This window comes from Uloborus diversus, chromosome 7 (assembly GCF_026930045.1).
Source record: "Uloborus diversus isolate 005 chromosome 7, Udiv.v.3.1, whole genome shotgun sequence".
In the NCBI taxonomy this organism is placed as follows: domain Eukaryota; kingdom Metazoa; phylum Arthropoda; class Arachnida; order Araneae; family Uloboridae; genus Uloborus; species Uloborus diversus.
In genome coordinates, this window is record NC_072737.1 from 68,259,030 (window position 1) to 68,271,834 (window position 12,805).

The following is a 12,805-nucleotide window of genomic DNA, read 5'->3' on the forward strand; positions in this document are numbered from 1 at the left end:
TATCTGGATAAGTGACGTCAGTTTTAACCATTAAACTACTGTCTAACCACAGATTGTATGGAAAGGCAAACATCCGGTTTACACGCGGGAATGGAAGCATCTATTAGTTTTCAGGGATGTCAGCTTTTGTAGATGTATGTTAGCCTCTAAATTAAGTCTCATTCAAATGAGCGGAATACGCGCATAAAATTTTTATTTTTCCCCTCATTCAGATGGAGTCGCTTTAACTGGATGTTTGCCAATTCCATACAATCCAAGGTCAAACAGTACATCGGTGGCCCTTTATTTTAACACGTGTCAATCCTAATGCAGTAGTTAATACGCATGTGAGGCTGTGGTGACCTGATCGGTAAGGCATCAGACTTGTGAATGGAGGGCCCCGGGTTTGATCGTAGCGGGTGGAAAATCTGTCTTCGTTAATAGTGACTGGGGGACATTAAATATGCTGGTGATCACGAAGTCCTCCAAGTGACACGACACCTCTGGAGGTGCTGGACCGGGGGGACCCAGGCATTGCTCGCTTTCTGGTCTGGATCAAAAACAGAGCTGTCTCCACTGTCCTATCCTACTTGGTATAACCAAAAATAGTGGTAGGTTCGGGGGACCGTGGAGTGAAAAGGACTGTAATTCCCTCCTTACAGAAGAATGAAACACATGGGACGGAGAATAAGGACTTTCTAAAAGTGGAGGAAATCATGTTATAGACGACTGGGTAGAGATGTGAGTGGTCAGAAAAAAACACTTCTGCTGATATTTTTAGTTGGTATCAAACCGATAAATGACACAAAAAATGGAAGCATCATACTGCTGTACAAAGCACAAAAGTCTTATCTGCAGCTGAGCTCAAAATGAGAAACTGCTCTTTAAAGTTTTATGCTTCCATACATAAAATTCCACTTTTTCAGAATTTTTTGAAAAATAATTCCCATTCACAAATGACCATCAAGCATTGTATACAGGTGGAATACGTTGAAAGAACCACCTTGTGACAGTAACTCAATTTCGATAAAATGTGCAGATATGATTTTTGTGGTTAGCACGGACGTATCGTCTTCAGAATGTTTTTTTCATTTGTAAATAGTGTGAATAATATCTTGCGTAAAAAAACTTACATTAATTGAAAAAACGTTAGCAGCTGCGCTTATGTATCAAGCGAATGGTACAACCATCCAGTTCATTCAAAATATAGTATTAAAAAAAGGCCCTATCATTGTTAACGCTTCAAAAAAAAAAAAAAAAATTTAAATTGGCAGTGTAATTTGGAGAGAAACAACAACTGGCCTTCCAGTAACAGAAAAGTACCAGTTTTGTTACTAAAAGGTTTTACTAAATTACAAATAAAAAAATTAATTGGTTTTACAAGCAATTTCCAATCATAACTATTGATACATATTATTACTGAATTAAATATTTTTGCTATCTTCAGTAAACATAGCTTTAGTAAAAATTTTAAGAGAAAAAATAGGCCAACTAAAAGAAAATACAAGAAAAGTATATGTTTATATATTTATTTAACATTTAATAAATTAAACTAACATGATTTTTAATTGTACAACATCATAAAATTACACTGATGAAAAATATGAAATTATTTACAAATGAAGTAATTTATAATTTCAAATGAATATCTCCAAATGTCAACTAGAAAATTTCTATGGTGGCTTCTATAACTAGAAAATTTCAACATCAATCTGGATTAAATAAAGATTTCAAACCTGATAACATCTGCAAGGAGAAATTAAAAAAATATGTAATTATAAAATTATTATGAGTAATTTTTATAACACTGCATTGTGATTATGATTCTAATTATTAGCCACAGTCCCACAGTACTTATTTTCTCATGAAAAGTCTGTGTGTGTGTGTTTTTTTTTTACTATATTTCTTTATTTTTATGAAATTTTTCATACATACTTGGTAACTACTGAAAATAAGAATTCCGATGATCTAAGTTCAAAGGGAAAAAGATATCGGAAATTAAGGAGACTTTTTCCCATTATAAATCTTTAAAATCCTCTTCATTGGAAAAGGTTGATATAATTTTTGCTATGGCTCACAATTAGAAACATTAAAAATGTATTAAAACATGTAAAAGAGACTAACATAAAATATAGTTGTGAATACAGTAGTTGGTCTATTAAATTAATGAAGCAGTCTATTAAATTGATTAATGCAGAAACCATCAAATTCATCAAATGAAAAAATTCATTAACTATAGATTTATATTTTAAATACTTAAACTAAAGATCATATAAAAATGCTTAATTATTTTTTTACATAAATCATTCCTTTGTAAAAAGATGAAAAAAAGCATGGTAAGATAATATTACAGTGGAGAATTGACGTGTTATTAAATGTTTTGATCAGGAATAATTCGAGATATTGTTTTAGGTTTTATAAACAGAATACCAAATTCTTGAATGATTCTGCAATCATAATAACTGCACTTTTATCACTTCATCAAAAATCAAATATTTTGTTTGACATTCAAAACACTTTGGCTTGAACGTTTCAGAAGTATAAAAAAAAATGAACTGAACAAAAATCTTCAATGGAGGGTAACATTTACAAGATATTGTTTTAAAAACAGAGTAAAGCATAATCTCCCATGTGTGACAAAAAAAGATAATAAAGTATTTTCAGGTACGTAAATTTTTTTATTTAATTTTCAAAAAAAGAAGTTTCCGCGCCTCACCCGATGCAATAATTACATATTCCCCAAAGCAGAATACTTTACGATGTTCTGCAACATAAAATCGTTTGACTAAAATTGTTCTGCAAGTACTTCAAGCGTTAAATGCGAAAAAACGTGACATTTTCCACAAATTGGATGCCAAAAATCAAAATTGTTTCATATAGGCATTTTTTTTTTTTTAAATAATTGGACTGTTGCTATTTATTTCTGGAAACATCACAGCTTTCAGCCAAATGACTAATTAAAGAGCACTGAATTTGGAAAATTAGATGGCCATGAAAACTATAAAATCAAAAAAATTTTAACAAGGTGTCAAATCTAAACCAATTGAGATTCTCCAAAAATAGTTTGTATGCTTTCTAAAATGCATAGAAAGAGCAAGGATACAAAATGTTATAAAAATTAGAACCTAGGTGTCAAACCACATTGTTTTGGTTAACTTTACATGGCATGAAGGAGCAACCAAAATAATGTTACTAAATAAAGAAATTACTGAAATAATAAATAAAATGAGTCGAGTTTGGGTTGAATATAATAAAATGCTTCAAAACTTTCTGGATGCAAATGGATTGAAATCTTAAACAAGACACGCAATTTCCGGTGATGGTCGTGTTTCAATGTTTGCATGTTTCCAAAACATACGTTTATGGCGGAAATTGCAATGGATGAAGATCGATTGGGAAAGTCCTACAAAGGACACATTGAATTCAACATCGCGAGCTTTCCGCCAAAATATCGTAATTTGCGAGAATTTTAGATTTTTTTCTAATTTTAAAAAATGTGCAGAATTTCTACAAAATTCTATCTTGAGTTGGAAGATATTTGTAGAAAATCTGCATATTCTCTGCACAGAAGTTTTTGCAGAGTTCTGGCACCGTGGTTTCTGCAGGAATTTCATTGAATTTTGCAGATTTTCTGCAGAAAATTTGTCAGTTTTCCTCTCACATTTGAATAGAATTGTTCTGCAGCTCAGGCATCCATTCTGCGACGTACATCTCAAATTTAGTAGTAATCTGCTTTGGGGCACATATTATAAGATCTTGTCAAACTGTGCCCATTGCGGTAAGCCGTAAATATCAGAATTATCTACGATAGTATCAAATAAACTTGGAATGGTTCTGTGATTCGCAAAAGAGATTAAAATTTTAAGGGGATTTTTTTTTCAGACTTAATATTTACTTCTTGTCATAGTACAATAGGAATATTGCCAATTAAAACTTTGCCTGCTGATTTGGTGCCCCCCAAATGTTGGTGCCCTGGGCCCATGCCTTAATCTGGCCCAATTGCGAAAAAACTAGTGGGATGAATGTTGATCTTTTAAACATTTACTACAGCTACACATTTCAATGCATGCAGACACCCTCTTGAACCATTTAAACTTTAAAAGCGTTTAAACAATAGTTCAAAATCGAAATAGTTACCAATTTAATTATTTCCAAAATTCTTTCATAACTGCTAGGGTAGCTGCTGGTAATTGAGGACCGAAAAGGGGATTCATCTGCGCCATATAGCAGCAAAGCCAACTAGAAGAAAGCAATATCTATTTTAACATTATATCTATGAAGTGTATATCTATTGAAACATTAGATATACACTTTATAAGAAATTAAATGACATACAAACCTACAGACAGGCATGAGAGCTTCATCCATTTACGAGGAAAGGCAGTCTGTTAATCTTTTCATGTTGTATCAGATTTTTTTTTATTCCTCTGTTTTCGGCAGAAGGCATATTCAGATCACTGCATATTTGCCATAAAAATTGCCGTTTAAAATTGAAGAACAACCAAAGTAACATCAGACAAGTGAAGCAAGTGGTGTAAAGGACACTAAGAGTTATTTCACATTTAAATGAACGTTGAAGTTTAAGGTTGTCTCATTTACAAGCACAAGAATGTTTACCAATCATCCCTGTACTTAACTGATCTTAACATGCCTAATAATGCTTTCCTGCAGTTTTATTTTGGTAGTAGGTTTCTTAGAAGCAGTTTTATACTCCTTTTATGTTGACAAATTCAAGTACAGGACTATTCCCAGTCCTATCAAAAACTTTAATGCCAGAAGCCAGATATTTTTCATGTAGGATTGTATCCAATGGGAAGAAATTATGAAAAAATTACTTTTCCAATAACTCCCAGTAACTAATCAAAATTTTTAAATTTGCAAAAAAAAAAAAAAAAAAAATCATTAATAAATAAGTTGGGATTTTCTCATCGATTTAGTTGTAGTGAGTGAGAAGTCAGGGGTCTGTCCAGGATTTTTCACAAAGTCTGTTTTTTGTGAAAAATCAAATAATTTTGTGAAAAATGAATTAATTTTGTAAAAAATAAAATTATTTCGCAAAAAAAAAAAAAAAAAAAAAAAAATTTGCTAAAACGAAATTTTAGAATTTAGAGATGGCACAAACTGCATCAATTAAACTTAAAGTTAAGTGTTTTCCTCTTCTATGTCGAGAATATCATTCTGGAATGTTTTTTATATCGTTCTGGACATTTAGTGAGGGGGGGGGGGCATCGCTCTCTCAAGTATCAACAATTATCTACCATTCTACATTATGTTAAATTATACTAGAAACATTTCTGTACAGTATTTAAAATATTTGTAACAATAAAAATAAATAAATAAAATAAAATTCAGACATTTTTAACTTTTTGACCCAAGACACTCTTAAAAAGCACAGAATTTCGTTTAAAACTTATAAATTCCGTGATTTTTACAAAAATAAAAAGATATTTTAATTGTTTACCTTTTAACAAAGCGTAATAAACATCAAAAATTCAAAAAATTGGAATCCCATAGCAGATGCAAAGAGATCGCAATTCTCAAAGTGAAGGCATCAAAAGTATAAAAACGGCTTGTAAAAGAAATATTTTTGATAAAATCATTTTAAAATTGCAGTTTAGAGTCCTATCATAAACATTTCATTAATATCTGTGGACACAGTTGAAGCAAAAAAAAATTAAACCATCTATATCTATCCTCATAAAAGATATTGGAATTTTGCTTTAAAAACTTGAAATGAGAGTTCTAACAAAAATAAAAAGACTTTTCATTTATTTGCATCCTAATAAAGCAAAGTTAGTTTGAAAAAAGAACAAAATATAATTCTCATATCGGATGTTAAAAGATTGCATTTTTCAAAGGGTAGACATCTAAAGAACAAAAAAAAAAAAAAACGGTAATTAAAAGAGTTTATTTAAAGTTGTTAATCATCCTTGTTAGCATCGAAAAATCAAAACTCATAATTTTCTCCCAAAATAACAGTTAAACATCGCACTGCACCTTAAAAACGCAAATATTGACAAGCTGGTAAAATGATGAGAATTTTTTCTAATCAATTCATTATAAAGGTTCAACGCCAGACTCTAAGTGGTGATAATTTTGAAGTTGGTAACCCCTATCTGAAGCGATCCATATTTTTCCCCCACCCTTACTATCCCTTTGCAGTTTTAAGTTCATTTCGCAGATATATATTATTATTGTTTATTAAATCATGAGCGGGAAGAAAAGTCCTTACCAACGCCTTTTCAGAAAGGTTTACAACAACACCGCTGCAAATTAGCTTAAACAACAAGCATTATATTTATTTGGCAGTAGCAATTATTTATGGTTTGCAGGAGCATCACAGGAGTGCCATTTTTTTTTTTTTTTTTTGCAAAATTAGACGATTTTGTATAAGTTGATCCCTCTAATTTGACTTCAGAAAAGGTTCCAAAAATTATCGGTTTATACACAGAAATATGCGTTATTTTGCTTTCACATTTGCTCTTTCAATAAACAATTTGTGAAAGATCCGATCTTGTTTATCAGAATTTTGTGAAGGGTCCGTTTTGGTTGATCAAGATTTTGTGAAAGGTCCGTTTTGGTTGATTGGAATTTTGTGAAGGGTCCGTTAACGGACCCAAATATCCTCTGGCCAGATCCCTGAAAGTCTTGTTGAAAAATTTATTTTTCACCACCTTTCAAAATGATCTAGCAAAGGAGTTGGAAGTTTGAAATTTACAACTGAAACAGTGAATGCATCCATATATATACTCCAAGAGCTTAGGAGAGAGCTTAAAGCCAGCTATTAAGAATCATTTGAAAGGTGCGAAAAGTGGCATATTTCAAAAGAATCCTTGATGAAAAACATACCCCTGGATTTTTCCTGTTATTTATAAATGATTTTATGGCTTTATTGTTCTCGTCCTTGAAACATTACAGATATTGAAAAGTATTTTTCTCCAATTTCCTTCCATCAGATGCAGTCCTACATCAACATATCTAGCACTAAAGTTTTAGATTGGACTGGGAATTAGTGGTAGATCTAGCTGATCATTTTGGGAAGGACCCTCCGAAATTATTGAAGAAACTACCCAGAAACCTTATTAAAATAAAGTTTTAAAAATATAGGCTGTCTTTAGAGACATTAGGTGAGAAGAATGGACTTAGGAATCTGCCTTGAAAATGTTTTGAAATTGAAACTTCAGAGTCATTTTTGAAAATTAGGGTACTAAAAACAAATTTTAGGCTATTTTTGATGATGTCAGAGAAGAGATCAGGGTTTGGGTGCTGACCCCAAAATACCTTTTGAAAATGAAGCTTAGAAACTGAAATATTCTGCCGTTATATGTTGAGAAATTAGAAGAGGAGGTAGCTGTCAAGTCTAAAAGTGCATCTTTAGTAGAGACGTACCGAGTACTCGGTAACTACTCGGTACTCGGCATACTCGGCCAATTTGCCGAGTACTCGGTACTCGGCCAAATTTTGATCAGATACTCGGCCAATACCGAGTAGTTGCAAAAAATTGAATATTGTCCAAGACAGATATTAAAATTTATAAAAAAGTGCAAGCATATTAAATATTCTGCAATCATTTTACAAGTCAATTTTAAATTTTGAGAATAATGAAGTTTTTAATGCTTTAATGGAATAAATCTTTATTTTAATGTCCCCAAAGTTAATAAAACTTATTTATTAAAAATTGTGCAAAAAAGGTGAGTATAGAAAATAGGAAATTTTTGCATAAAAAATAGATTTTTGCTACAAACAAAAATTAGTTATAAGAAATATAAAAATTCCTTTGCTTAAAAAAAAGGGAAATAAAACAACATTAAAAGCATAGTGCAGGAACATTGCAGACACGTGTTTTGGCGTTACAGGAAATTCCTTTTTCAATGCACAAAATGTGAGCTTGTAGATTTAAAGGCATCCGACAAAAGTCGGATTTTTTTGTCGAATGTCTTAACATTTGTTAGCTCACATTTTATGCACCGATAAAGACGTTCCTTCTAACGCAGAAACACATGTGTGCAGTGTTCCTGCACATTTGCTTTTAAAAATTATTTATGTTTGGCGGACTAGAACTAAAATAGATTGGTATAGTTTGTCTTAATTCCAACTTGATCAATCATACCTTTTATTTATTTATTTTTAATTTTAAAAATAATTTTTTTGTAAAATTTTTGACGCAAACAAAATTTTTTTAAATAATGCGAAATTAAATTTCAGCAGGAATTTAGTTTTAAAAACTTTTATATGGACAAAGAGGTCTATACTACTATTCCAATAAGTTCAAAATTGATCACGTGTGTGCCAGTGGTTCTTCTTAAAACATAATTGGTACTTGTTAACGCGGCCGAGTAGTGAAATACCGAGTACTCGGTAACTCGGTACTCGGCTGAGTAGTGAAAGGTCGAGTACTCGGTACTCGGCTATTCGGCCAAAGTGCTACTCGGTACGTCTCTAATCTTTAGGCAATGTTTGCTAATATTAAAGGGAGAGTGAGAGTAAATGGAACCTCCTCATCCTGGAAATATTTTGCCATTGAGGCTCTAAAATAAAAATTTTAAGCTCTTTTCATACATATTAAAGAAAGGGTGGAAGAATCATGAGCCCTCAGTTCAAAAACCTTTTTAATGCTATCATTACAATATTAACAGGGGGGGGGATCTTTTTTTGAAATAAAATGTAATTGAAGAACTAAAAAACACCATTTAAGCCGCTTTTAGGAAAGTTAAGGGATAAGGGTTGGGAAAACTGATCTCCATTAAAAACATTTCCAATTTGAAGTCCTAAAATGCATTTTCCGGTTACCTTTTATGGCATTTGTGGAAAAGGAAAATCCTCCCAACCCAGAAAAGTTTTGAAATTAAAGCTAAAAAAACTCAAATCTAATCTCGTGAGCAATAGGTGTGCTCTGAAGACTGCAGCATTAAGGGATTGCCCAAGTGTGTAAAGTTCGAACCAAGAAATGGTGTAAACGAGGGAGCAAAATTTTGAAAATAAAAATTCTGTTTTGAGAGGAGAGATAATTTCTTTTTCAATTAAGACCTAAATTTCTTTGTATTAAAACACATGTATTAAATTTTCTTACCTTCTCATAACAGTTTTTTCTTGTTAAAAATTCCTACGCTCACAAAGTTTTGGGAGAGGCCATGGCCCCCCTCTAGATTTGCCCTTGCTGAGAATAGTCCTGGATTTAAATTTGTCAATAGAAAAATGGCTATAAAATTGCTTCAAAGAATCCTGCTACCAAGAAAAACTGCAATTAGTCGGAAATTGATAACCTCTATGTGGGACTATTATAAAGCTCTTCCCGCTGCTTGTAGAAGGTTCAATAAATATTGAAGTGTTTATCATGAGTATACAATTCTGTATATATGTTGCATGGTTTCCATTATTTAAAACTCACATTAACTACCAATTTTTTTTATATTTTTTTTTTATTCCGCATTCTTCTAAAGATTACTTTTCACCATTTTCAAAATAATTAAAATTAATTTATTAATCTCAGCAAATTGCGATTGATATTACTCCTACAACTGTAATTTATCAAAACAAAAGACCCATTGAAGAAAACAAACAAATCAAAAACATTATTTCTACTTTTTTTACAACCCTATTAAAATTAATGAGCTCTCCTGTATATAAATATTTGAAAATTATCTATAATGTTCCGAATCTCAAAATCTGGTTACTTTAAAATTAATGGGGTTAAATACAAAATGCATTCATAAAACATTTTACAAATTTATTTTTTTCAGTGAAAGAAATTTCAAAACTTGGAGGAAAATTGAATTGTTAAATGTTTAGTTTAAAAATAAAAAAGAATTGTACTTACAATAAGTAGCAACAAACAGCTGTAGTGACTAGCATTGTTTGAATGACTCTAAAAAAGATTTGGAAATAAATGAGTACACACATCAAAAGTAAATCGATTCTACATTAGATATGAAACACTGCATTATACAGAGTTCTCACCTAAAATGAAAAAAGTCAGGCAATTCTAGAATTTTATTCTTTATGACACTCTTTTTTAAAATCGAGAAACCAGCTTCAGTGATTGCTTAAGCAAATTTGGAGGCAGTTATAACTATATTTAAACCGTTTTAATCTATTTCTGTATCATTTATCCCCATTATTGTTTTTTAAACAATAACGGGAACTTAATAATTGAATAAATAAAAAAACTAGAGACTATGTTTAAACCTGACGAAATTTTTCAAACATATTTTTTGAAAAAGCTTTTTTAACTTGGCTTGTTCATGGAAGTAATGTAGAGGTAGTGTTCAAGTATAATGTAATTATCTATGTTTAGTTAACATTAAATATGTAAACTTTGGAAACTATTTTTAGAAACTTTTAAAGTAAAATCTTTTTATGGGAATGATGATAAATTAGGAATTACAACAGATTCATGCATTCAGCAATTTTTACGCAACAACAATTTATTTTTTGTAACATCAAACCAGAATTGCCATACATATTCTAGATGAAGAAACCAAACATGAAACTAAATACTTTGCTCTCTCAAGATGTTTGATAAATCAACAAAAAATCTTTTTTAACAAAACACTCAAGCTACCAATAACTTACCATGTTTATTCGAAATTAAATTGCATTGCAATTGTAACATTTACCAATAGATTAATCAAATAAAGTCATACATTATTTTTTGCATTACAAAATTATTCTTACACTCAAGGAAGGGATTTTCTTATTTTAGATGATATAGTAAATTCAACATATTTCCGACAGAAAGGACCTTCCTAACATTTTAACTAAAAAAGTGTATTAATCATCAATTAGCGAGCTAGTTTAGAAGAACCTTTTATTGATCAGACTTTAGATACTATATCGAACGCCTGTTGCATTTATTAGCGCGTACAATAGCTTAACAAGCATCGAGGTACTTTTCTCTGATTACTTTTATAAGATAACGATTATTAATCTAATCCTATATTTAAATCAATAACTGATTTTTAACGTACATTACGAAGTAATTAAGATACTTTAACAATACGAAACAAAGCATACGCCTAAACATCACTCTCTGAAGGAGAACCACATCATTTTGTCAGCTAGTGGAGCACAATTAAAAAATTACAAACCAGCTTAAATAGAACCAATATTCTAGAACATACTAGCATTGTCTTTTTGAAAAATAACGCAAAAAATTATGCAGAAAGTTCTACTCGGTCTCTTCAAGAAGGAAAAAAAGAGCAATAGGACAATTTATTATATATGAAATATAATATAAATATAAACAAAACCTTAAAACATACCCTCTGTTAATGCCTTTTGGAACAAACCAAGGAGCTACTCCACCGACTAGTGTCCAAAATAAGGTAAATATAATGAATGGAACTGCAGAAGCTCCCATTTTAATTGATTGTTTACGATATTGATATTTCTAAAAACTGAATGTTGTAAATTGTAGTTTTAGCTGTGACAGCGCTGACAGTCATGTGAATACTAAACGGTTGCAGTGAAGAAAACTCAGTTAGAAGATTCGAACTCGTGGAGGCAAACTTGAAGCTACGAGCAGGCCATGATTTCTTAGGGTATGTTCGGAAAGAGGGTATGGTCATGTCGGAGCATAACACATGCGACCCCTCTCCCACCATGAAGACTCTTCTGCGCACGTGCAAAGGTAAAGGGCGCGTTTATAAACTCTTGATCTTCGGTTGTTCCGTTCTCGACCGGTCGCGGCTCTGACGTCACGGTCATCAACTGAATCGAAGGAGTTTATAAACAAACGCGCGGTCGTTCCGGTCGATTTCGCTTATTTGCGCAATGGATACATTTTGAAAGTCAGTGTTAAGTACTGTGAAACTGAAAGTTCGCTTTTAAAATTCAGGAATAATAATATCCTATTGTTTTCGTGCTAGTCTAAAGAAGAGGCATGTAAAAATTCAATCGGATGAATTTTAAGTATTCTGTGGCTTTCTCTGGATGTTTCTGAGAAGATGACTTAGTTTAATCGTCAATTTATAATCAGGGAAGCTTTGGGAAAAAAAAAACAAGGCTGCAAGAGCAGCTTATTCATTAGCTCTTATTTGAATCTGATCGATATTTAGCTCTCATTACTAATTTTGTTGAGTATGCATTATAGCTGTAAGAATCAAAGAAGGTTTTTCAAAAAGCGTTTTGTTTGTCTTTTTTTTTTAATATAAAGTTAGTCAATACTACGCTACTGCATCAAACGAGCTTTATTATGGAAATATCGATAACAAAATGGGCAGCAAAAGAGAGTGCTAGTATACTTTAAAATCTAACATACTCTGTTGCTGACCTTTTTTGTTCTATATGCTTCCCTTTTTTGGATTGTGACAGGTAAGTAAGAATAGTTATTGTCCAATGTTATTTCAATTATGGTGTTTTGATGTTCGTTCTATCTCATTTGCTTGCACAATGTAATAATCATGATACATTGATAATATTGTTTCGGTAAAAAGCTCAATTAACAAACAAAATTACTTGATTTTTCTCGCATGTTTTGCTGTTTCAAGTTGATAGGATTTCATTGAAATCAAAAATAACAAATTCAAGTACACAATAACTTCAACCAGAATCTTGATAAGATTTAAAACTGTCTGTGATTCAAATTATCTCTTAAAAAATTTCTGCAAAAAAAAAAAAAAAAAAACGCTGTACTTCTCCCGAGTCTCGAGTGCTATATTATGATGACAGCAAAAATGTCCATAGTCGAGTTCCACAATGATACCAGCATATTTTTTCAGTTATTCTTGTTGCTTTTTCAACATTGGGAGTACCTCAAAATTTGTGAACAACCTTTGTTGCTCACCCAGAGCCGACCATAGGCCATTTCAGGAAATGTTATAAGTTT

General features: G+C 31.5%; 1 protein-coding gene across 1 annotated transcript; it reads right to left on the reverse strand.

The window, feature by feature from the left end:
* Positions 1–1,502: 1,502 nt before the first annotated feature.
* LOC129226033 (V-type proton ATPase subunit e 2-like) lies at positions 1,503–11,423 on the reverse strand. Its single transcript, XM_054860610.1, has 4 exons — positions 11,241–11,423; positions 9,797–9,844; positions 4,117–4,218; positions 1,503–1,725 (listed from the first exon to the last, which is right to left on the reverse strand). Exons 1-3 carry the CDS (start codon positions 11,336–11,338, stop codon positions 4,125–4,127), a joined length of 240 nt encoding a protein of 79 aa, XP_054716585.1. The 5' UTR covers positions 11,339–11,423; the 3' UTR covers positions 1,503–1,725; positions 4,117–4,124.
* Positions 11,424–12,805: the final 1,382 nt, after the last annotated feature.

What these genes read in the sequence shown, in the direction of transcription:
- LOC129226033 (XM_054860610.1), bottom strand. Translation starts at nt 11,338, where the DNA reads ATGGGAGCTTCTGCAGTTCCATTCATTATATTTACCTTATTTTGGACA. An exon ending in CCAAAAGGCATTAACAGAGG is followed by an intron (nt 9,845 to 11,240) that starts GTATGTTTTAAG and finishes AATCTTTTTTAG; the next exon opens with AGTCATTCAAACAATGCTAG. An exon ending in GCTGTTTGTTGCTACTTATT is followed by an intron (nt 4,219 to 9,796) that starts GTAAGTACAATT and finishes GCTTTCTTCTAG; the next exon opens with TTGGCTTTGCTGCTATATGG.